Genomic DNA, 25,551 nt, shown 5'->3' with positions numbered 1-25,551 from the left:
CAAAATTGCCCTTTTTTGAGCTGGAACCCAATAGAACAGTTTCAGCCTGCCCCTTGTTATTGTGCATTTACTTTAAAATACATTATTTGCTTTCATTTTTATTTTTTTTGTGTTTATGAACAATTTTTTTATTATTTTAAAAGACAAGAGAGATTGCATAAAATATTTTTTTTTCAAATCTATTCCCTTTGGAGGGAAAAATGAATAAATTTAATTATTAATTTTCTATCATGTTCAGTATCTTGTCAGTAAAAAATGAAATTAAAGAGCAGAGCATGGCTTTTATTTTGTACATGTGCAGATTCTAAGGGACACTTCTTGCTATACATTGTACTTAGTTTCTACCAAATCAGTTGAGAATTCACATTTTTCTTGGAAAAAAATATTTAACTGTTTTAATATATTAAAATAATGTGCAGGCTTAATATTTCACTGTTTCAATATAAGCCTACATACTGTTTTAACAAGAAAAGTGACAAATCAAACATGCACACTATTTTCAACTGATGTGAATTGTGCTTTCTCACATATTAAAAAACACACATTCAGTCCATTTGTGTTGCCCTTTGCAACTGGATTTTGCTATGTGAAATGACAAAATTCACTTGCAAATGGTCACTGAAGTGGATTCAAACTGCATTATTTAGCATACGTAGAAGCACCTGAAGTGTATATATTTTGTACCTAGACATTTGTGTACAAAATGCAGATGGGAAGCCACTCCATGATAGGTACGGTATAAGGAGGGGAAAGAGTAATTGTTCTTTTGATGTCATAGAGCTTCCAAGAAAAAAAAAACCCAGAGAAAAGAATAGAAAGCATAAAAATCAGTTTCTTATTGACACTTGACATCCATGCTTTTGGTCTTAATGAACTGATCTAAAAAAAAATTCATTATCTACATATTTATACACAATACTTTCAGTAAGGCACTGCACAATAGCTTGTGCACACACTGCCTCATACTTCACTAGAAAGTCATTACTACCTTTCAATAGCATTTTTCTAACAATATGTAAAACATTATCCATTCATTACAAATTTACACAAAAACATTCTTCCTGTACACGATTGTCTCAGTGATGTACCTATTTGCTTAAATTAGACATAACTTTAAACTACTTTGTCATGTGCTAAAATCAAAATATTTTTTATTATCAGAAGGCAAGGACTCAGTATAATCTTTCATCTATCATACATATCCACATTTAGGTGATGATGTCAAAACAGTCTGTTCATAAATAAGTAATAAGATTTACAGAGTACCCTGGGTATGAGAAACTAAAAAAACAACAATACCTTTTTTTCCAAGAAATGTATCCATGGGATTTTGTTAATTAAAAGCGCAGTCTTTGATGTGCAATCAAGTTTGTTGAAGTTTAAGAAGGTATGTGTGCCACACTGAAGATTCTAGAAACCTCAAAGCAGCCCCCCCCCAGTCTCTTCACAGGTATGAACCTTTCAATGTAGCAACTGTGATAAGGACACATTGTTAAAACATTCTCATCATGGCTTGTTTTCACTGGATTCACAACACTAGAATCAACAGCTGTTACTGAAGAATGAGACATGCTCTTCCGCTTACTGGAAGGGCAAAGGTTAAGACCAGTTGCAGCTGTACGTCAACATGATGAAATCACAAAGTTCTCCCGTAGGCCAGCACTGATACAAGACATAGGCACACTGTCCATAGGCATGAGGAAAGTTCTGAGATTACAAAGTGCTACTATAAGTACTCCAGTTCCAAAGCGTGATGAAGAGCCATAAGGTCAGAATGGCTTGTGATTCTCCAGAACGGCATGGCATGCTATGAAAATACAAAAGGAAAGTAAGGGACAAAGCTCCATGTTGTTTTATCAGCACAACCACATCAAGAAATTTAAAATGGAAGAGGCAAGCAAATTACCATGTAGGAAGAACAGAAAAAATGAACAAGATTTTTAAAAATTGCAATTAAGTGTAGGAGGCAAAGTAATATGTTCAAATATTTACAGGGATAAAACATATTAAAACTGAATAATATATTAAAATTGAATATGTTAAAATTGAACAGAAAATCATAGTGCTTAACCATTATTTTGTTTTTTTTACATGACTACAAAGATGGCTTCAAATGGAAACTATCTGGATATTACTCTTTATTAAGAATTCTAGGCTCTGAGATGCAGTAAATATGTATTTTGAGTCTCAAACTGGAGTCATGTGCCCCCTGTGGTCAGGAGATAAAAGCTGTTATTACAGGACATATAGACTATGTCTTCGGTATTTGTACCTACAAATAGACAAGGTTTTTACCCTCCTCATTCCCTGACAATTCCCAAGAGGAAACAGGAATAACTCAGTCTGCAAAGCAATATGTGTTTTCCCTAAATTCTTATGTAGAAATACAGAAAAATAACTATGACATATGAAGTCATACTAAGGTGAGAGTTTGCTGTACATTATTACACAGCTGAGATCCCAGACAAAATGTGATCCACTGGACAAGGAAATGGCAACCCACTCCAGTATCCTTGCCAAGAAAACCCAATGGACAGTAACAAAAGGCTAAAAGATATGGCGCTGGAAGATGATACCTTTAGGTCGGAAGGTACCCAATATGCTACTGGGGAAGAGCAGAGGGCTAGTACAAGTAACCACAGAAAGAGTGAAGCAGCTGGACCAAAGCCGAAAGGACACTCAGCTGTGGATGTGTCTGATGGTGAAAGAACAGTCTGATGCTGCAAAGACAGTACTGCATTAGAACATGGAATGTAAGTTCTATGAATCAAGGTAAGCTGGTTGCGGTCAAACAAGAGATGGCAAGACTGAACATTGACATCCTGGGAATCAGTGAACTAAAATGGACAGGAATAAGTGAATTTAATCAGAGGATCACTACATCTATTATTGTGGGCAAGAATCTCCTAGAAGAAATGGTGTGGCCTAATAGTTAACAAGAGAGTGAGGAAGGCAGTAATGGGATACAATCTCAAAAATGACAGAATTGTCTTGGTCTGTATCCAAGGCAAACCATTCAATATCACAGTAATCCAAGTCTATGCCCCAACCACTGATGCAGAAGAGGCTGAAGTGAACCATTTCTATGAAGATCTACAACACCTTCTAGAATTAACACCAAAAAAAGATGTCCTCCTCATCATAGGGGACTGGAATGCCAAAGTAGAAAGTCAAAAGGTAACCATAGCAAACACCGTCTTCCAACAACTTAAAAGGCGACTCTATACATGGACATTACCTGATGGGCAACACAGAAATCAGATTGGTTATATACTCTGCAGTCAAAGATGGAGCTGACTGTGACTCCACGAGCTACTCATTGCAAAATTCAGGCTTAAACTGAAGAAAACTCGGCTATTAGACCATTCAGGTTTGACCCTGATCACATCCCTTATGAATATACAGTGGAGATGAAGAATAGGTTTAAGGAACTAGAGTTGATACAGTGCCTGAAGAACAGGATATGGAGCAACTGATTAGTTCAGAATAGGAAAGGTGGTTTGACAAGGATGTATATTGTCACCCTGCTTATTTAATTAATATGCGGAGTACATCATGTGGAATGCTGGCCTGGAAGAAGCACAAGCCAGAATTAAGATTGCCAGGAAAAACATCAACACCTCAGATATGCAGATGACACCACTCTAATGGCAGAAAGTGAGGAGGACCTAAAGAACCTCTTGTTGAGGGTGAAAGAGAAGAGCACAAAAGTAGGCTTGAAACTCAACATCAAAAAAACTAAGATCATGGCATCCGGCCCCATCAAACCTTGGCAAATAGAAGGGGAAGACATGGAAGTAGTGACAGACTTCACATTTCTGGGATCCAAAATCACTGCAGTTGGTGACTGTAGCCATGAAATTAAAAGACGTTTGTTCCTTGGGAGGACAGCTATGGCGAACTTAGACAGTATAATAAAAAATAGAGACATCACCCAACAAAAAGTCTAATATAGTCAACAAAAGTCCATACAGTAAAAGCGATGGTATTCCCAGTAGTAATGTATGGCTGTGAGAGTTGGACCATAAGGAAGGCCGAGCACAGAAGAATAGATGCTTTTGAGCTGTGGTGCTGGAGAAGAATCTTACGAGTTCCTTGGACTGCAAGAAGATCAAATCAGTCAGTCTTAAGGGAAATCAACCCTGACTGTTTCCTGGAGGGTCAGATGCTGAAGCTGAAACTCAAATACTTTGGCCACCAAACTCAAATACTTTGGCCACTCACTGGAGAAGATCCTGATGCTGGGAAAGACAGAAGGCAAAAGAAGAAGGGGACGGCAAAAGATGAGATGGCTGGACAGCGTTACTGATGCAACTAACATGAATTTGAGCAGACTTTGGAGGATGGTAGAAGACAGGAGGGCCTGGCGTGACTTCGTCCATGGGGTCGCAAAGAGTCGGACTCGACTGTGCGACTGAACAACAACAACAAATTACACAGCCGATCTCTCTGCTAATGTCCTCTCATCATAATTTCATGGTTGACCTTGTGAAAAGACATTATAGATTCCCCAGCCTCCACTAAATGCTTCAAAAATGCAACAAAAAATACCTGATTAATTTTATTGTCACAAAAAGTTACATCATTTAGGGATGCTGTGTAAGTTAGAAAACAGAACTGAATCCTCAGTAAGGTTGACATAATAATGCCAGCGTTAGACACTAGGGATAGGCATGAACATAAAAAATCCAGTTTGGGGTATGGGGCAACCCCTGAACCGAACCCTAAACCCAGCCAAAAGACCTAAACTGAAAGCTGGAAGAAGGGGGGGGGGGTCACCAGGAAAGGGTAAACTGGCTGGCAGCCATTTAAACCTAAGAAATCAGCTGCAGACCCACACTGCTCAGCTGTTAGTTTTAAATGGGCTGAACAGCCAAACCAGACAAGAGTCTGTTAAAAGTTCAAGGAAGATGCCTTCCTTGAACTTTGGTTCAGGGGCTTTGAACCAGCCCAAGTTTGTGTTGAATTTTGGCTCATGCCCATCCCTATTAGATATGCTTATTCTATAAAGTAACATAGCAAAAACAGGCTAGAATTGAAAGACCATTCTCCATAAGCACTAAGAGCGTTCATCTACACAAAATTAGAGGATTTCCTTTGTCTCATCTTACTCTTCTTTCAAACAGCTTACAACATCATGTTTTTCTGTCCTTCCATTTTATCCTATGAGGTATGTTAGACTGAGAGATTGATTCACTGCGGAGACTTCCGGGGGAAGAAAATGTCGAGCTGAGCTGCTTCTCATAACGGAAGCAGGCTGGAGCTTCTGTTCGGGGTAGTGGAAGGCAATTCAATGTCTACTGCCTACTTTTCTCAGTTAGAGATTAGTCCAAGATATGTACAGGAAACTTTGAGGAGTTTTACCTTGGCTAAAAGGGAGTCCCGGGGGGGGCTTCTTTGAGGGGTCTCCGGGAAGAGTTGCATTTTCATCATCTGCAGAAGCTTTCAGAGTCATTTATTTGACATAAGCTCAACAGGATCCTAACCTTCTTGGACTTTGCTAGACATCTAAAGCTTTGAAAGACCAGTGAGAACTTGGATAATTGAAAGAGAAGGTACAGATTACTATCTTTCATTCCGGAACTATTTACAGCTTAATGGAATAAATTTAAAAGCTGGGAAAGGAAAATCTAAAAAGTCTGGAAGAAGAGGGGAGGAAGAAGTGAAATTTGGACTTTATAAATATAAAGGACAGTGTTAAAAAGAGCTAAAAAGTGGAAAGGAATTTATTGTTTAGTCTACTTGCGGTTTTGGAAAAAAAGAGCACCATCATCACGGACCTGCAGCATATTCAAGCAAGACAGGAAGTACGTCAAGTATCATGAGATCTCCTTACCAGTGTGAATGAGACTTTGTGGCAACAAAAGCAGGAAGTAAGGAAGGAAAACCTACTCTAGGAATTTATTACCATTGAGAAACATAGGCGGCCATTGCTGGGAGGTCAAAATAAAAACAATGTTTTTAAAGAATTCGGGACATTAAAAATTGTTGTACTTAACTGAGACGAGGGTAAGACGATAAATACTATTGGTCATATTATTTGTGTGGACCTTGGATGTTTTTAAAAGGGGGAAAAATTGTAGGGAGCAGTAAAAAGTTGCGACCGCCATTTTGGAAGATTTAAAAACTTTAAAAATAAATATCTGGACTTTGGGAGCTCCGAGGATGTAGAAATTGGGCTTGTTATAAAGGGCAAGACCTACTCTTTTGACTCTGAGAGTCGAATTGGAAATTGGTAAGGTCCAAATATTCACTGTTTTTTAAATGTCTGAACACAAGCAGCCCCGTACAAGGGCTACTTCATTGGAAAAAATGCAGGACCAACTGGAGGCAATGGAGGCCAGAATGATGAAAGGGGTGAGAGAGATGATAAATGAATCGAAAAAAGTAGTTATTGCAGAGATTAAAAAAGACATGGAAGATCTCAGAAAGGAAACTGAGGAAACATCTAAGAAAGTGCAGGAGGTAGAAGGTAGAATGAATGCATATGATTCCACCTTGTTGAAAATGCAAGAAAAAATGACAATCCATAACTGCAAATTGATGGAGACTCAGATACGTCTGAGAGGAGTACTTGAAAAGGAGGATGGTGATTTAAAAGAATATATAATAAAAATAATTGCAGAATTTTTAGAGGAAGACCCTGAAGAGACTAAAAACATGTATGATTATATGTATAGAGTGAACTCACTTTATGCCAAGAAAAATAACTTACCAAGAGATGTTGTCATAAGATTTATGACAAAGGAAATGGTGGGAAGGATCATGAATAAAAACTTTGAAAAGACATTGATAGCGGAAGGCAGTAGAGTGAGAATTATGAAGGAGCTGCCAAGGCAAGTGATAAATGACAGAACATATAAAAAGTTGACAGAAAAATTGAGAGACAATGGAATGAGGTTTAGATGGATAATACCTGAAGGTTTGAGTTTTGAACTCCAGGGGAAAAGAATCACAATTACAAATGCCCAAGATATGCATAGATTTTTTGAAGAAAATAAAGAATTTGCACCATGATGGATTACAAATTACTGCCTTGGAATGTTAATGGACTAAATTCACCACAAAAAAGAAGGGCAACTTTTCATTGGATTAAGAAACAAAATTGTAATATAATTTGTTTGCAAGAAGTGCATATTAAACAAAAGGATTATAAATTTTTATGGAATAAACAATTGGGAGTGGAATTTTTTTCATTGGTTGAACAAAAGAAAAGGGGAGTGGTTTTTTATATTAAACAAGAATTGGAGCCAAAATTAGTGTTTAAAGATAAAGATGGAAGATTTGTAGCAGTATTGACAATATTAAATGGAAAAAAGCGTTGTTATTGGGAATGTATGCGCCTAATGGTGCAAAGGATGTTTTTTTTAAAGACATTGTACAACAGCTTGATGAAATGACTTATGACCAAGTTTTGTTAATGGGAGATTTTAATGGAATAGTTAAGAACTCACTGGATAGGTCTGGAGGGAAACAAAACAAAAGTAAAGAAGGAAAATTGCCAAAGTCTTTTTTTGAATTGGTCAAACAAGAGAATCTGGAAGATATATGGAGGAAATTTAACCCTGAAGTTCGGGACTATACTTCTTTTTCTACAAGACACAAAACTTTTTCTAGAATTGACATGTTGTGGGGAACTAAAGATTTAGGTCTTATAACAAGGAAAATAGAGATTCTACCTAAAATTGGTGCTGATCATAACCCAATAATGTGGATTACAAAATTGTCCAAGAAGGTGAGAAGATGGAGATTGAATGAAGATTTGCTACAGAATAAAGAAACAGTGACATACCTAGAAAATGAAATTAAAGCTTTCTTCCAAATAAACGATAAAGAGGACATAGAATTTCAGACGGTCAGATGCTCATAAAGCAGTAATGAGAGGAATATTGATTACATTGAATGACAAAGATAAGAGGGCAAAAGAAAAACAGATGTTGGATATTCAAAATGAAATAAAGAAAAAGGAAGGGGAGTTGAGAAAAAGGCCTGGGAAAAAGAAAATTATAAGGAAAATTACAATATTACAAACTCAAATGAGACATTTGTTAAATAAAGAATTGGAATGGAGTTTGAAAAGACTGCAGCAGAAATCCTTTGAGGAAGCAAATAAACCGGGAAAGTATTTGGCTTGGCAACTGAAGAAAAAGAGGGAAAATAAAATTATTAACAAAATTGTGGTCGATGGCAGAGAAGTGGTTACCCAAGAGGGAATAAGAAGAGAATTTTGAAGTATTATGCCAAATTGTTTAAAGGTGTTAAAGTAAAGAAAGAGAAGATGGATGAGTATTTGCAAAAGATAAAAACAGAGCCCTTAACTGAAAATATGCGAAAAGTTTTGAATGATCCAATTGAAAAAATAGAAATTGAAGCAGCAATTAATGCAATGAAAAATGGAAAAGCACCTGGGCCAGACGGATATACAGCTATATATTTTAAAACCTTTAAAGACGAGTTAATACCAAAATTGCAGAAGTTGATGAATACGATAAGAATAAAAGGGAAAATACTAAACACATGGAAGGAAGATTTCGTTGATACCTAAGAAAGAGATGTCACGAATGTAAAAAATTATAGACCAATTTCACTATTAAATAATGACTATAAAATATATACAAGAATTTTGGCAGAACGGCTTAAACAACATTTGATAAATTTTATAAAGGAAGATCAAGCAGGGTTTCTTCACAAAAGGCAAATAAGAGACAATATTAGAACTGTTGTAAATATTGTAGAATATTATGAAAGACATCCAGAAAAAGAAGTAGCATTATTCTTTGCAGATGCAGAGAAAGCGTTTGATAATTTAAAATGGGACTTTATGTTTGCAGTAATGGAAAAAATGGAGCTGGGAAAAAGCTTTATAAGAATGATAAAAGCAACATATACTGAACAACGTGCAAGGCTATGCATAAATGCTGAACTTACAGAAGATATGAAAATTAGTAAAGGTACTAGACAAGGTTGTCCACTTTCACCATTGTTGTTTATAATGATTCTTGAAATATTATTGATGCAGATCCAAGAAGAAAACGATATAGAAGGATTAAGAATAAAAGGATTTACTTACAAATACAGAGCTTTTGCTGATGATATAATGTTTATAAATGAAAACCCTATACGTTACACCTTTGCTATTAGCTAAAATAGAAGAATATGGGCAGTTGGAGGGACTTTGTATTAATAGAGAAAAATCAAAAATTCTGTGTAAAAATATGCAGATAAACAAGCAACAAGAATTACAGAGATTAACGGGCTGTGAAGTCACCTCCAAGGTAAAATATCTGGGGGTGGAGATAACAATGAAGAATATTGATCTGTTTAAAAATAATTATGAGAAGTTATGGCGTAAAATGGATGAAGACATGCTAAAATGGAACAAGCTTAATTTGTCATTGTTGGGTAGAATAGCTGCAATTAAAATGAATATTTTACCAAGTATAATGTATTTGTTTCAAACTATTCCTGTGAAGGATAGTAAACAATTTGATAAATGGCGAAGAAAAATCTTGGAATTTGTGTAGGCTGGGAAGAAATGAAGGATTAAAATGAAAATTTTGACAGATGCAAAAGAGAGAGGAGGATTCCAATTGCCAGATTTAAAACTATATCATGAAGCAGTTTGTTTAGTGTGTATAAAAGAATGGATAACGCTGTTAAACAAAAAACTTTTAGTGTTGGAAGGTCATGGAAATAAATTTGGCTGGCACGCATATTTGTATTATGGGAAAAAGAAGATGGATGGTTTTTTCTCTCACCATTACATAAGAAATAATTTGTTAAGTACGCGGATGAAATATAAGAAATATGCAGATGAGAGAAGACCGTTATGGATAGTACCAGCTGAAGTAATAAAAATAACATCTGAGATAGGTGAAGAAAAGTGGTTGTCATATAATCAACTATTAAAAATACAAAGTGGCAAAATAGAACTGAAAACTGCTGAAGAATTGAATAAGAAATATGACTGGTTTCAAATGCAACAGAGCTTGGTGGAGAATGATATTAAAACTGAAGGAATAAGAAAAGAGCAAACAGAAATGGAAAAAGTTCTGCTTGGAGACAATGATAAATTAATTTCAAAAGTATATAAATTACTTCTACAATGGTCTACAGAAGAGGAAGTAGTAAAATCTCAAATGATTAAATGGGCAATTAATGTAAATAAAGAAATACAGATGGAAACTTGGGAATATTTGTGGAAGAACTCTATGAAACTTTCAACATGTCAGAGAATTAAAGAAAATTGTTTTAAGATGATGTATAGATGGTATATGACTCCTAAAAAGTTGTCAAAGATGAATAATAAGATGCCGGACAGGTGTTGGAAATGCAAAAAGCATGAAGGTTCTTTCTACCATATGTGGTGGACTTGTGAAAGAGCTAAAATGTTTTGGCGGATGATTCAGCAAGAGATTTCTAAGATCTTGGGATATGAATTTAACAAAGTTGCAGAGACTTTTCTGTTGGGATCACAAATGGAAAAATCTCCAAAAGAAGATAGAACTTTAATCTAGTACTTGCTCTCAGCTGCTAGGACGTTGTATGTGAAATTGTGGAAGCAAGAAAAAATACAAGAGAAATGGGATTGGATTGTAAAAGTTATGACATGGAGTGAAATGGATAAGTTAACAATAACTTCAAGAGACTATGATTTAGAAGTATTTAAGATGGAGTGGAAGAAGTTCAGAAGTTATGTAGAAAAAGAATGGAAAATAAAAGGACATTGGACAATTTTTGATAATGATTAAGTATAAGTGGGAGGAGGATATGAATTTTGGTTCTTATTAATTAGGGGTACCTTTTATAATGATGTTTTCAATATAGTACACGGGCGGGGGTCACGTAAAGGGGGAGGGGTAGATAGAAAGTAATATATGGGATAGAAAAAAAAGTAGTTATTAATGATATAAGAAATTGAATATATTGCCATATGTTACTAATAAAAACATTGTTTGAAACTGAGAGATTGATTTGCTGCTAAGGTCAACCAGTCAACTTTGTTACTAAGGTCATTTTAATTTTGGTCATCTTACTTGATGGCACTACTTGGATGAGCCAGGCTAGCCCAACCTCATAATATCACAGAGCCTAAGCAGAGTTCACCCTGGTTTGTATTTGCATGGGACATCACCAAGAGTGGTGTGCAGAAGCATATGCAATCGCAAACTACCTCTGTTCATTTCTTGCCTTGAAAACTCAATGTAGTAGTCCTGAATTGACTGCGACTATATAATACTTTCTGCCATCATCCTACTTGAACATTACACTACTTTATCTCTTCTTTCCAGATAAAGCACTTGGTATTTCATCAAATCACACTGGAGATTCCCCTGATTTTCAAAAACAATTTTTGAGTAGCATGAAAAGCTCCAGAGGGAAGCAAGTTTGGGAAAAAATTGCACAATTTAAAATTGCTATGTAAGTAAATCCCTTCATATAATTAATAATCCAATAATCTGAATGTTCAAAAATAATTAGGTGAGCTAGATACTTCTTCTCATAAATACTTTGTGATCTAACTATTCTCTTCTTATTAATACTTTGTGATCTAACTATTCAGTATAATAATCTTAAAACCCCAACAAATACCCAGCTAAATTGCCTTTATTAATTAACAGTTTTGAGAAAATGATTTTGAAAAACAAAGAAAGACTAGTTTCTTAAAGAAGTGTACATAAATACACAATATTTTCAAACTTACACAGCATACCCAGAGATGAATCCCTAAATGACATAACTTTTTGTGACAATAAAATGAATCAGGTATTGTTCGCTATCAAAATATATTCTTTTATAATTCTTGGTGACAGGTGAATAAAGCAACTTTCAAAATGAAGAATCAAAATATATCACTGTGATGCCCTAATCTCATATAAGGTAATTGTTTTCTATTGATTCATATTATACTGGCCATGGTTAACACTGAACTTATAAGAAGCTTTCCATGTAAAATGTTAAAAAAGATGAATGTTTATATTTCATTCCACTACCTAAATAAAGAGTTGCTTTGAACCTCAAATCATAAGCATGTTTGCAAGACACCTGAATAAACCAGAGACAGGAATATCAGGGGAAAAACACATACTACATCATCCATGAAGGCTGATGGTTTGATTGTGAAAACTTGTTCTCCTTAAGCAGGCCTTTTAATGTCAGCAAAATACATTTTATATAAATGAAGAAAAAAAGACAGTCCTTCAAACATAAAACATTCAAATTATTGTGTATGGGGGGGGAGACATTAATAATGTACAAGTAATATACAATTTCCATTGTGCATGTGTAAGGGACTTGTTGGAGCTGACACAATAATGCTGATAGCTCAAGATTAGCTCACTCCCAGTCTCATGCTCTGATGTGGTTTCATGGAAAAACAGCAAATGATTGGGCCTGAAGGGGGGAAAAACCCTTTCTGAGGATCAAATTAGACAACCATTGCCCAGTGTTATTTTGACCAGAAAAATGATGCAATGGGGCAGGAGCTGTCCAGAATCAGGCCTCATGATATCCTTATAAGGCACTAGGAATGTGTGTTCGGTATGAACTGATTAATAAAACCCTATGGGAACCATTATAGTCAATGGTCCCCATAAGCTATAATGAAGAATTGAGCTGGGGGTATCTGGAGGGGTATCTGGTATATATATATTTGGCCATTGTGTGACACAGAGTGTTGGACTGGATGGGCCATTGGCCTGATCCAACATGGTTTCTCTTATGTTCTTATGTCAGGAAAAAATAATTTCATAATCCCTTTTTGCCTCATGGGATTTTAAAAAAGGCTAATGTAAGGGGAAACCTATATCTTAAAGAATCAATCCTAAATTCCTAAACGATCTCATTCAACAGGGCTCAAGTAGACTGCTGCCTGATATCTTGTGGATCTGTTTCCTGCTCATCAATACTGGGCTAGGTGTACAATGCTCTGATTCTGCATGAAGCATCCTCAAACACTTGTATGTATTGGCTGCCTATTAGTCTTATATTAGATACCAGATACCACTATTAGTCTTAATGTGGCAGCAGCAGCTAGGATCCTAGCACTCCAGGACAATCCCTCAGAATTTGGGATGTCCATAGGTTTTCTAAGCAGCTAGGCAGGAAGTGGAACAGAAACACTAAAGGTGCTGATACATGTAACAGTCATCAGATGCCAATACAACAACCATAAAATGTCTTTTGGACATAATATTTAGTAAGTACCTCTATTAGCACTTGAGGGAAAAAAAGCAAGTTAAAAGTACTTTAAAGAAATAGATTTCTTTATTAGTTTGATACCAAGTCGATGATTTAAAGAATCTACTTGGCTGGGTCCAAAATGGCAGTTTCAGGTGCACCAGAAACCTCTCAAATTTAGCCAGTTCAAAATGGAATGGCTAAATCTGGATCAAATGGCTGTTGCATGCCATCCCCTTGGTGCGGCGGGGGTTTCTTTTTCCCCCATACATTTTTAGTGGTTATGCGCACATGCACTTGTGTACTCTGGGCAGTTTTATAAAAAAAATAATACTGATGAATGCCTAGAGCATATCGGCGGGTTCATACCACCAATCAGCCTTGCTTGCATGCTGCCACGTTCAGACACCAGGAAAAGTGGATGGCATGTGGCAGAAGAATTTGTAAGTGGTAGCTTTTTGAGCCTCCTCAAGAGATACCAGAGGACAGGGTGAGTGCAAGAGCTTGACAGGAGGCAGATGTGCACATTTGGATTTGATTTTTTAATCCATCTGCAAGCTGTCCATGTGTTGGCTTAATCTGCCGGTCTGGACCCAGCCCTTGTGTTTCAGAGATCACACTCAGCACATTTAGAGATATTTACAGTTTAGAGGAGCATTTATAGCTAAATCATGGAAGAAGTGTGAAAGGAAAGTTTTAAACCTTCCATCCTAAGTAAGGTCTTCTGTTCTTATATAAAAATGTGGCAATTAAAATGTCGACATCTTAGCAAAATCATGATCCCAGTTATCTTTAAATCTGTTCATAATCACAAATTTAAAAATTGTAATTTGGAACTGGCCAACAGCCAAGCATTCTGTCAAGCACTTACTGTTACATTCTATATGTAATTTTCATAGCGCTTAGAAATGCAATTTTCCCCCAGTGTATAAAGACACTGAATTTAATGTACCATGTCTCTGAGTCCTTATAACCTCAGCTGCACAAATAGTTCTCGTTCAGGTAGGTATCTCCCATTTACTTAGTGTTGAACCTGAATATTTTAATTGTGTTATAAAATGAGTCTGCAGGAAATAATGGCTTATGGGAAGGTGACAATGCCATGACTTATCCAATCTGAGTGAAATGTAAGAGGGTGTTGCATCCTGTGTGAATCATATTTATTTTAATCAATCAAAAGGGATACCATAAAAAATCCATTGTGAAAGTGGTCAGTTAAAAGATACACATTCAACTGACAAATTCTGTTACTAGTAAACTGCATGATATTCAGTTTCTCTTATGCAGATCCAGCTTTTTCAGTTTTTAGCAGATTTGCTGTAACATATTGCACCGAGTAAAATCTGGGGCAGTTTGAAATACAAATCTTACTTTTGGCCTACACAAAACTTTACCACTGTTTTTAACAGTGTATGCAGCACACCAGTTTCTCAAGTACTTTGAATATTTGGGGATGTGAGATTTTCAGTTATAAACTAAGAAGTGGTTTAAACACTCAGAAAGTGGTCATTTTAGAAGGAAAAAGGGAAAATCCATGGTAGCAATTATTAGGAAAGCTACTACAAAGAAAGCAACAAGCACCACAATGCCGTATAGTTCTAAGATGCAGCCACGTTTGGAAAATCATGTACAGTTATGGTTATCCCATATCAAATACGATACAGTAGAATTCAAAAAGGTCCAGAAAATCTACCAAAATGATCAAGTGGTTGGAGCAGCATACCTACAGGAAAAACTATGAGCTATTTAGTTTAAGAAAAAGATGGGAAGTAATGACAGAAATTTCTAAAATTATGCATGGTGTGAACAAAGCTGATAGACAGTCCACTATTCCCAACTCCCAGAATACTAAAATTAGAGACAATTGAAAAAAATTGTGGATAATAGACTCTGGACAAACAAAAGGAAGTAGTGTTTCAGACAATGCATAATTAACTCACAGGTAGGTATGGACACAAACTTAGATGGTCTTGAAATGGAATTAGGTCTATCAATGCCTAAGTAGAATTTCTGTGATCAGAGACAGTATACCTCTGAATGCTAGATGCTGTGAAGCAACAATAAAGGGAAGCTTTGGTCTCTGTGCCTTGATTATGGACCTCCTAGAAGCTTCTGGTCAGCAACTGCATGATATTAGTCTAGATCAGGTGCCCCTAACATTTTTGAGCATACAGGAACCTTTGGAATTCTGACACAGCGTGGTGGGTTCAGCCCAAAATGGTTGCTTCACCATACTTCAGTCACAAAGTGAAGTTCCTTATGCTGTGGTGGCAGCTGCCACCAAAGCAATGTTTTTAAACTCTGCATAGTCATCAAAAGACTTGCTGGGCAAAAGCCCCAGGTGGCCCATGGGCACCATTTTGGGGACCTCTGATCTAGGCAGTTCTTTGATCTGATCCAGTATGGTTCTAGGTTTCTTACATTTATGTCTTACCAATTCCCCACATGCAAAAGAAAGAATATACTGAGTAGAAGTAGTTAGTGAAATATGGAGATGTATTAAACAGTGGAAGCAGGGGTCATTTTTGTAGAATAGGTGGTGGAGCTCATCCAGGGATTGTTATGCAGCGGCACCTACTATTCAATGGACAAGGAGGTGGAACTCTCATAAAGGTTCAGGAGCTGTGTTCCTGTGAGCTCCTACTGAATCCAAGGCCTGAGTAGGAGTAAGATCGTCCGTCCGTCCATCATCTATCTATCTATCTATCTATCTATCTATCTATCTATCTATCTATCTATCTATCTATCTATCTATCTATCTATCTATCTATCTTTTTAGGCTGCTCTTCCCTGCAAGCAGGGCTCAGAGTGACTTACAACAGAGAGCAACACAATAATAAACAACTAGAAGTTGTAGGATTTTAACAACATATACTTCAAAATTCAATCCATTCCTCTGGGAGAGGCTTGTAGAGAATGAGAGTGCCAGACTACATGCTGTACCTTTGCTGTCCTCAATCAAATGCCTGGTGGAACATCTCCGGTTTACGCACCTTGTGTAAAGGTAACAAATCTTGATGTTCTCTGGCAGATACTTCCACCAGGCAGGGAAAAAACCCTGGCCCTGGTTAAGGACAGCCAGATCTCTCTCATGCCAGGGACCACCAGGAGGTTCTTACTTCCAGAGCATAATGCTCTTCTGGAGGCATACTTAGAGAGGCAGTCTCAAAGGTATGTGGGTCCCTGACCACTAAGGGCCTTAAAGATCAAAAGCAGCACTTTGAACCTGATCCAGTGTTCCACTGGAAGTCAGTGCAGCTCATGCAGCACAGGATGAATATGTGTCATCTTAGGATTCCCATAAGGACCTGTGTGGCTGCATTCTGGATCAGTTGGAGCTTCTAGGTCAGTCTCAAGGGTAGGCCCACATAGAGCAAGTTACAGCAGTCTATTCTGGAGCTGACTGTTGCATGGATTACCATAGCTAGGTCAGAGTGAGACAGTTGGAGAAATACCAGCTTAGTAACCTTCACAACCTGGGCCTCCACTGATAAGTAGGCATCCAGACTCATGCCCAGACTCCTGATGGTCAGTGCTAGTGTTAGGGAGCTGGCAACCCAGCTGTGGCTCTTCCTCACCTAGCCACAGAACCTCCATCTTAACAGAATTCAGTTTCTATCCCATTTTGCTTTAACCACCCTATCATGGCCTCCAAAACCCTTGGAAACAATGTCTGGTCAGCTACTTATCAACAGAAATAGCTGGGTGTCATCCTTGCCAGTTGGGTGAGGGGGCACATATAGATATTAAATAAATTTGGGGAAAGAAGTACTCTTTAAGGAACCCTGCATACTAGTGGATGCCTTAGGGACACTGTCTCTCCCAGTACCAATAGAGAATCAAAGATACGGAATTTTCATATAAAATTAGATGGTGATAATTTGTCCACATATTTTCATTGCAATAATTCATTGCAATCAAAAATGGGTTTGTGAAAATATACTGGCATTTACATTGGTATTTATGAAATTTAACAGAAGAAGAAGATTCTTAAAATGGGCTGGATTATGTCACACTTCAAGCCCTTGGAAAAACATACGTTAACTGTACATTGTCAGCCTTACATAGAGTTTTGGATTGCCTGTGAAAAACTGGCTATTATGTCTCTATATTTCTTTACATCCCATTCCCACTGAATCTCCAAGATTCCATTCAGTATTTTGAGCAACATAAATGTGCTGTCTCAAACACTGAATGAAAGAGAAATATGAAAAATTAGATAGAACCAATTGATAAACAGCTGGCAGTTGAAGATGACAGCTTGGATGCTTGTCTGGCAGCTGTGAAGAGATGGAAAGTTGACTTGACCCTCAGTAACAACTGGGATGATGTAAAACTGGTATGTAAAATCAGTATGCAAACATAGCTCACACAGGAGTCTATTTCTTTTTAGTTTGGGGCTGCCTATACTGATTGCAAGATCTGCATTGGAAAGAAAATGTGCCGTTTTATTGTTATAAAACACCAGTCATATAATGTAGATATGTTCCAAAGACTTGTACAGCCATGCACTGTAAATATGTTACTGACTTTGACTCACCTCTTCCTGCAACACAGGGCTGGCTTAGTTCGGCAAAACAGAGAAAGTGCATTTGCTCTGGTGGGCAGACCCAGCACAGTTTGTTCTCTCCCCAAAAGAACAGGGGAAATTGGAAGAAAATCTCCCTGCTGGCTGCTATGGGAGCAACACAACCACAGGCTGTCCTTTATTATTTTGGCCTTGGGGCAAAGCCACAATTGAGACCTTTAAGTTGCAGGCATATAAATATAGTCACGGAAAACTTGAAAAGTAGTATTTTTGAGGTGAGGTAAGAATCTGAACAGCTGTAGACCCAGGGAGATGTTTTTCTTTGACATGAATACATATAGTTACCAAATTCCTTGTTGATATAATTCCATTGATCTCACTGTAGTTTTGCCAGGACAAAAAACTGGCTGTTTCCTTATGTCCTAGACTGGAAATTCCTTCCGGCAACAAATAATACATGAAAGCAATGCCTCTAGAGGATGCTTTGTACTAGTGATATCCTGTGTTCCTCTTCCTGCCTGCAGCCCCTTTTGATCCCTGGAAAGATGACTCCTTGGGCTGTATTATCCACATGGATAGACTGTTGTGTGGCTAGGGGACTTCAGTAAGAGGTGGGAAGAAGATGAATTTGTCCCTCCTCTCTCTTCTGTCAACATGGCACCTCTGACAGGAGGAAATGATCTGACCTACAATGTGAGCATTGAGTAAATGTTTGTATTTCTTCTGCATATTTATTTAATTATGAGATTTAGCAATATATTTCTTTGCCATGAGTCAGTTAGGATCTGCTGGTACAGAAGGGAAAAAAGACTTCATTTCAAACCTGAAAAGTCTATGTTAGTGATTACAGAACATGTTATGAAGGGAACTAGACAAGATTGCCCCACACTATCTTCTTCTGACAGTATCAGGGCTGATTAGATGCAGCCAATAGTCTATAAATGTGAATGAATTTAAATAAATTAAAACATTCAAATTTTCATGTATGACATATGTTTATTTAAAAGCAAGCCATTGGTCCTTTAATTGTGAAATCACCTAGAGACTATTTAATTAAATATTAATCCATTTATAGAAGTAGTAATGGACATGTAAACCTTGCCTCATTACCTTCTTGGCTCCTTGTTCTTCTTCCACACCATCCCCTATAACAACGTATACTACTTTTCTTCCAAACCTTTGAATTATGCGCTCAAAACAGCTTTCTTTTCCTGAAAATAAGCATAGGTTATTAAAGACTGTGCAATACAATTGAATCTGTTATACAATCTAATCTGAATGGCTGAAAACCACATTGTCTTTTATTTAAATTAAGAACTCAAACCAACATGGCTACAAGTATTATAAAATGAAATAGTTACATCAATAGATAAGGGTCTGTATTTGAACAAAGACCTACCTTTCACCTAATTTGCTCTCCCAAATTAGCTTTTTACTTCTCTGTTTTATTTTTATGAATTGTAAGACCCCAAAAGATGTAGCATGATTCATGATTAAGGCATGCTTAAAAACAAAGAAAACCAGATCAGCAGTCTCAAACAGCTGCTTTGAAGACTGGGGAAGTCTCACTGGTTGAAGGAATAATTTACCCTTTCCTCCTATGCATTTTCCACAATGTGAAATGTCCTCCAAAGCTGCAATTAGCTTGGTGAGGGAAAAATATAGTTGAATTGATTGTACCTGTCTCCTCTCTGCAGTTAGATGTAGCATTGGAGGGTCACTTTAAATAATGAAAAAAACCATGGAAAGCAAGACTAAGGTACCTTCTAACCCACAACCTTTTCTTAATCTTCAAAGCTGCCACCTGGGGCTGAGGTTTAGCTTTTTAAAAACAATGGAAGACCTATTCACAGACCTTTTGTGTTGCAGTTTTTTTTTCCCCTTGGCATTTCACTAAAGAGGTCTTAAGAATCTCACCATATCTAGCAATGTATCTTCATATAGGCTACTGCTCTCTCCCCCACCCCCGCAGGGATGATGTTGGACAAATTTCTAATTTCTTATCAATATTTCAATGAAGTTTTCCTCCAAATTTCATTGCCAGATTTGCATAATCTTAGTTACTTCAAGAGATCTTAAAATTCCTGTGCAATAATACCTTTTCTGCATCCATCATCAAAGCTACCAGTATGTGAAGAGCTACACAAGAATAATTATTAAAATATGGCATTAATTAATACAATTTATCTTGTAAAATTAAATATTCTTTTGATATACTACTGCATGCTACCTTTGAAGATGGTCAGCAAAGAACTTATGGTTCAGAATATGGCAAACGTTATCTAGGACGTACGAGGTGGAATATGTAATGTCAGTGGTAAAGGTTCCTCTTTGTATGCCCTTGGAATCCAATCCAGGGCAACTGAAGAACCATCTTCTCTTATCTGAATTTTCCCATCCATTAAGATGTTCATTAAAAGATCTCTTCTTGCCAATTTTGGAAATTAGAAGGTGATAGGAACAGGAGTTTTTCTATACAATCCCATAAATACAAACCTTTCTTTAGATACTTCTATAGCACTAGTATTTTTGCATTTTATGGAGAAAATTAAAGTGATATGTGCCAGAGATTTTGGTGTCAAAAGGTGGAAGTCAACCCACTGTTTCAGTGCTGTCCTTTTTTGTATGGATTCCTTGGTTGTTGTTTTATTATTTTATTTTATTTTTCTTTGCTTAATATCTCCTTGGAGGTCTAAAGAATTAGGAAAGTGGAATATGATTTTTTTTTAAATAATAATGAGTGGCAGAAAACAATGCATTGATGACAAGTGGAGTTATAGTCCATACTGACTCTGCTAAACTATTGTGTCCTAATACTAAAATTTAGTTTACTATTAACGTGAAAACAGCATGCACAGAAATACTGCATGTTTGTTGCATATGTAAATACAGAATAAGGAGGGGGAATTTAAATGCAGAATAAGTTAAAACTATATACATGCATTAGAAAAAAAATTATCAGGCAAGAATCACTTCTCATTTACAATTACAGCCTCAAGTAATAACTCTGCTCACTATAAAAAACAACTCACCTATTTTAGTTGCACTGTAGATATTTTCAATTGGAAATACCACACCTAAGCCATATAGCAAGACTTTTGCAAGAGCTGGAATAAGCTGAGTAGTTGTCACTAGAATATTCACACAATTTGTTCTAAAAAAAAAAAAAAGATCCCTTAATAAATCCAAAGGATTTCTGGTTTTCAGAAGTGTATTGTAATGCCAGTTTCAAAATCTGGAAGGAGTTTGGGGAAAAGGAATCAGCACAATTTTGGATAGGATAAGCTCAAAATGGAGAATGATATTTTCACAATAAACCAATGGTGCATCTTTGGGGTCAGTGCTAGATGAGAAGCCACCTCTAAAATATTGTATTGGAAAAGCAGCATGAATTGGTGCTGCTAAATTTATACGTCAGCATCAGCAGATAAAGTGCAATACATCAGTTGCAAGAGCACAATTAGGGGAAGGGACCAAGGATGCCTTTTGAAATTATACATAAGCTTTTTTGTAGAAAAAGCCCAGCAGGAACTCATTTTCATATTAGACTGCTCTCCCTAATGTCACCATTGTTTCCCAGTAGGATCTCTCTAATGCAGGGGTGGGGAACCTTTTTTCTGCCAAGGGCCATATGGATATTTATAACATAATTCATGGGCCATAATAATTATCAACTTAAAAAACAGTGCTCTGCCAAGGGAGAATGATTCAGGCTAGCAAAATTAATGCAAATAATTGTTTTTCCATTTGTGGGGAGAACCTAATCTGGCGCACACACACACACACACACACACACACAGCCTGCCGCCCTAAGCAAATGCATAGGTCCAGGCCTTTTTTGTAGAAAAAGCCCAGCAGGAAGTCAGTAGCATATTAGACCATATCCCCTAATATTAGCATATTAGGTCACACACTCGTTATATTAGGTCACACCATCTGGGATAATCAAGTGCAAACTGAACTGTGACAGTAACTTTTCCAGGCCATGCAGCAATTCTGGCCAGCCAGCCAGGCCCCAGGGAGGCTGCTGCACAGTACATCTGGGCCCTGTGATCCCTCACTGGCCCTAGGGAGGCTGCTGCTCAGCACGGCTGGGCCCCACGATCCTTGTTTGCCAGCCAGGCCTCAGGGAGGCTGCCACATGGCTCTGTTAAGTCCGGCAATCCCCGAGGGCCACATCAAGTTTCCCACCCTTGCCCTAATGTCACCATTGCTTCACACAAGGCTTTTTTGGTAGGAAAAAGCCCAGCAGGAACTCATTTGCATATTAGGCCACACACCCCGATGCCAAGCCAACCAGAACTGCATTCCTGTGTGTTCTTGCTAAAAAAAAAAATCCGTGTACATAACTGAGATAAACTTGCAATTTATGCAGCACCTAGTCTAGCATGAGTAATAGGTGACTTAGGACACAAATCACAGACAGTGCCTATTACTTTTTTCTATTATTTTCCTTGCCACTTTCCAGTCCCTGCCCCCATTACAGAGTCTCTAGTCCAAGAAACAGTGTGCAGCACTATGCTTCTTTAATCTTGGGCCTTTACATTCAAAAAGTTACAGGTTGTTTCATAGACTGCTGAGACAACATGATTACAGCTAAGGAACAGGTTTGGTATAGGAAGCAGTGGTTGGGATAAAAGGAAGGTGAGAAAAATGCAGAAAAAAAGAAGACAAAAAGGATGAGAAGGGTGGGGAATTGAACACATCTATTTCAAATTTATTTCCCAGCCACTTTTGCAAGAAACGCTATGCAATCTTTATATTTCACACATCTGCCTTATAATGTTAATGCTAATTTTTGTTCCTGATTTCAACTATTCTCTAGCATGGAAGAGGCTAAGCTTTCCAAGTGGTTAAAATACAACTACTGTTATGCACCTGTAAGACAAGGGCAGCATTCATATATCATGAACAAACTATAATTTATTCACAATGAGAAAGAGACAGGAAGTTATTTGACTCATGTGCTTCCTTCCCTCTTTTCCTTGCACACCATGCTATCTTTCTGTCTTAGAACTAATAACAAATTCTCATGACATCTGATAAAGATTCCAAATCAGGATTAAGACTGAGGATTTCTAAAGTTTGTTATAGTCAAGCCATTTAAAGAATTGTTAGTGATGTATGAATTTACCCAATGCTACTTAACAAAAATAGAAAAACAAATCTGTTAGATCATCTAGATTTAACTGCCATATTTTATCGGGCCATGATTTCAAATAAAATATATATTTCTAGCAAAACATATTGCATTAACAAGTACAAGTTTTAAGGAAATATGGTATATGAGTGAGGACCAAACATCATTTATAAAGTATCCTGCTTTGTATTTGATATCCTTTTGCACTGCTACCTTAACTTGACTCTGCTTACCTAGAATGAATTAGAGTGAGTGCTTTCAGTGCAAGTGTTAACCAAGAATCTGTAAGGGCTTCAATTTCTGCTCTGAGCTGCAACCAAGCTTCTCTCTTTGTTGGACCCAGAAGACCTGTGAGGAAAAAGAGTATGCAGTATAGTGTTTGCATTTGAGTAAAGATCATTTACCAGCCCTGACCTGGATGGTACATCAGATCTCAGAAGTTAAGCAGGGTTGGCCATAGCTGGGTGGAAAACCACCAAGGAATTCCTGGGCTGGTATAGACAGACAGGCAATGGCAAACCATTCGGACTGTCTCTTGCCTTGCAAACCCTACAAAGTTGCCATAAGTTGGTTGCAACTTGATGTCACTTTTTACCACCTCCATTCCCCACACCCCATGTCTGATGATTCTGTGGAGCATGTAGCTCTAAATAGCAGAGTAAATACAGTCATGATAGAAAGGTTCAAAAACCAATGATATAGTCAGTGACAGACACTTGCCTCCAACATTATTTTTGTACGTGTTATAGATTTCTTTTACTCGTCTGTAACGGAAGGCCAGTTTCCTCATCCAGTCCACTCCTCCACGCACACCTGTTGCTAGGCATAAATTAGCACTAGTGGCTGCTGCAGGGAAGCCATCTGTTCCGAAGTTATAGGTGCTGATTTAGGTAGATATAAGAAATTTAATATATATATAATATATATAAACAGAATGCACCAGATCAGGTTAACTCAATGCTACTGTAGCAGTTTTGCTTAATTGCAAAGACAGAGAAACAAACTTGGCTTAGAATTATTATTTTTTAAAAAACATCATTTTTCAAGAGGCAGTTGGCCATAAAACTAATATCTGAACAGTTTAGACTTACCTTAAATCTTGGCCATTGTCATCTGATGAAACATCATCAATGTGAACTTGGTCACACTCCTACAATGAATGAAAGTTGCCATTAGGTTTACTTTTACTTGTCAGCTGCAATTCAACAAACATTTATATAATTGGGGATTTATTTAGAAAATATAAAAGTACATATATTCTATTTCTATATTGCTGTAACAGAAAAAAACATGTTAGGTACTTTTATGAAAAAACAGATTTTCACATTTGCAGAGGAAGGCAGTTAAAAACAATTAGTTTGTGTGTTCCTTATATACTTTTGTCCCCTTTCAGATGCCTTTGGATGTCAAGCTACTCAAAGCTGTTTCAGACACTGCATGTGTATAACAAAAACCAGACATTTTGGTAAATGCAACATAATAGAAAAATTAAACCTGATGCTAACCACCAATGAAATTATGACCTCTGATTGCTGTTGAGCCACACACCAACACAGCCTGAGGGCAATCTTTCAGAGTGGTGCAGAGAAATCTGTTACTTTTTTCCATTCATTGGAGAGCTGCAAACTCTCCTTCCTTTTCTACCAGCCTCATGCATTCAGTTTGATGCAAGAAAACGGCAAGCCCAGAGTGCAGAAACATTTAAAAACCTAGAACACACTATGCTGTTCTAAAACTTAACTTAAATTTCACATGCATATTTAGGTTTATCTGTTTGAAAATTGTCAAAGGAATATGCGTTGTGCATCAGTATTGAGCACAATTATTATATCTGGTGAGCAACCAGAGTACCTGAAGAACGGCAGTTTAATTAGATCTCAAGGTTGAAAAGCACTATATATTTTAGCTATTTAAATAATCCTCTCCTAATGGGAAGCCCATTATTAAAGAAGATGCATTTTTAAAAAGCCTAAAACTCTGGAGCCACATATTTTCATGTTTCTGGTTACCTCTGAACAAATTTCTTTCTCTCCATGGACTTGTGAGGGAGGGAGGGGAGACAGAAGTGGAAAGAAACTCAAAACAGCTGTTCCCTAACAGAATTAAAATTGTGACCCTTAACCTCTGTTCTAAAACATCTATTTTCTAGCCAACCTTCTCCCAGCAAGAAGCAAGCTCCAAGGAGGAAAAGACTTTGACCTCATAACCTTCTCCTGCTCTCCTGAGGTCAACAACCTTAGATAAGAAAAAAAAAGGCAAAAAGTCTATGTGGCCTCACATGACGGCTGTAAGTCTTTTGAACACAGATTGCCTTTTGAGATCATACTGCAGAATAGCTGAATGCAGCATTGGCACTGAAGTACTTCATGGGGGTGGGAAAATAAAATGAATTATTATTGTTCAGTGCAAATGTTCCTTGAAGGGTACAGTCCAATAGCACAGAGTGAAAATAATTATTTTAAAAAATACATGAGTAGGACTTTATTTTTTCCCAATGTAAGTGACTCCCTGTATTCTTTCTTCTTAAACCTAAACATGAATTTATATCCAGTTAAATCCAATATGAAATGTAAACAGACGGCGAAAAAAATTACAGACATTCATTCCATGGCAAAATTCTGGGGCTCATGGTATTCGGTCTGCTAGACAAACTTTTTATGTAAAATACATCAGCATTAATATAAGCATTCAAAAGGGAATAAAT

At 37.1% G+C, this 25,551-nt stretch overlaps 1 protein-coding gene across 7 annotated transcripts in view; it reads right to left on the bottom strand.

Annotated features, from left to right (window-relative positions):
* Positions 1 to 821: 821 nt before the first annotated feature.
* The window catches only part of EYA1 (EYA transcriptional coactivator and phosphatase 1), a 160,128-nt gene continuing 135,398 nt past the window's right edge, over positions 822 to 25,551 (bottom strand). For all 7 annotated transcript variants that reach the window (XM_060243648.1, XM_060243650.1, XM_060243649.1 and 4 more), the window contains 6 exons: positions 23,939 to 23,997; positions 23,568 to 23,728; positions 23,081 to 23,195; positions 20,740 to 20,861; positions 18,818 to 18,918; positions 822 to 1,807 (listed from right to left, as the gene is read on the bottom strand). In XM_060243648.1, the coding sequence (XP_060099631.1) occupies positions 1,727 to 1,807; positions 18,818 to 18,918; positions 20,740 to 20,861; positions 23,081 to 23,195; positions 23,568 to 23,728; positions 23,939 to 23,997 (639 nt within the window). In that variant the 3' untranslated portion in view covers positions 822 to 1,726. The remainder of the gene's footprint in view (positions 1,808 to 18,817; positions 18,919 to 20,739; positions 20,862 to 23,080; positions 23,196 to 23,567; positions 23,729 to 23,938; positions 23,998 to 25,551) is intronic.

This window comes from Heteronotia binoei, chromosome 7 (genome assembly GCF_032191835.1).
Source record: "Heteronotia binoei isolate CCM8104 ecotype False Entrance Well chromosome 7, APGP_CSIRO_Hbin_v1, whole genome shotgun sequence".
NCBI lineage: Eukaryota > Metazoa > Chordata > Lepidosauria > Squamata > Gekkonidae > Heteronotia > Heteronotia binoei.
This window is presented reverse-complemented; position numbering and strand designations above follow the sequence as displayed.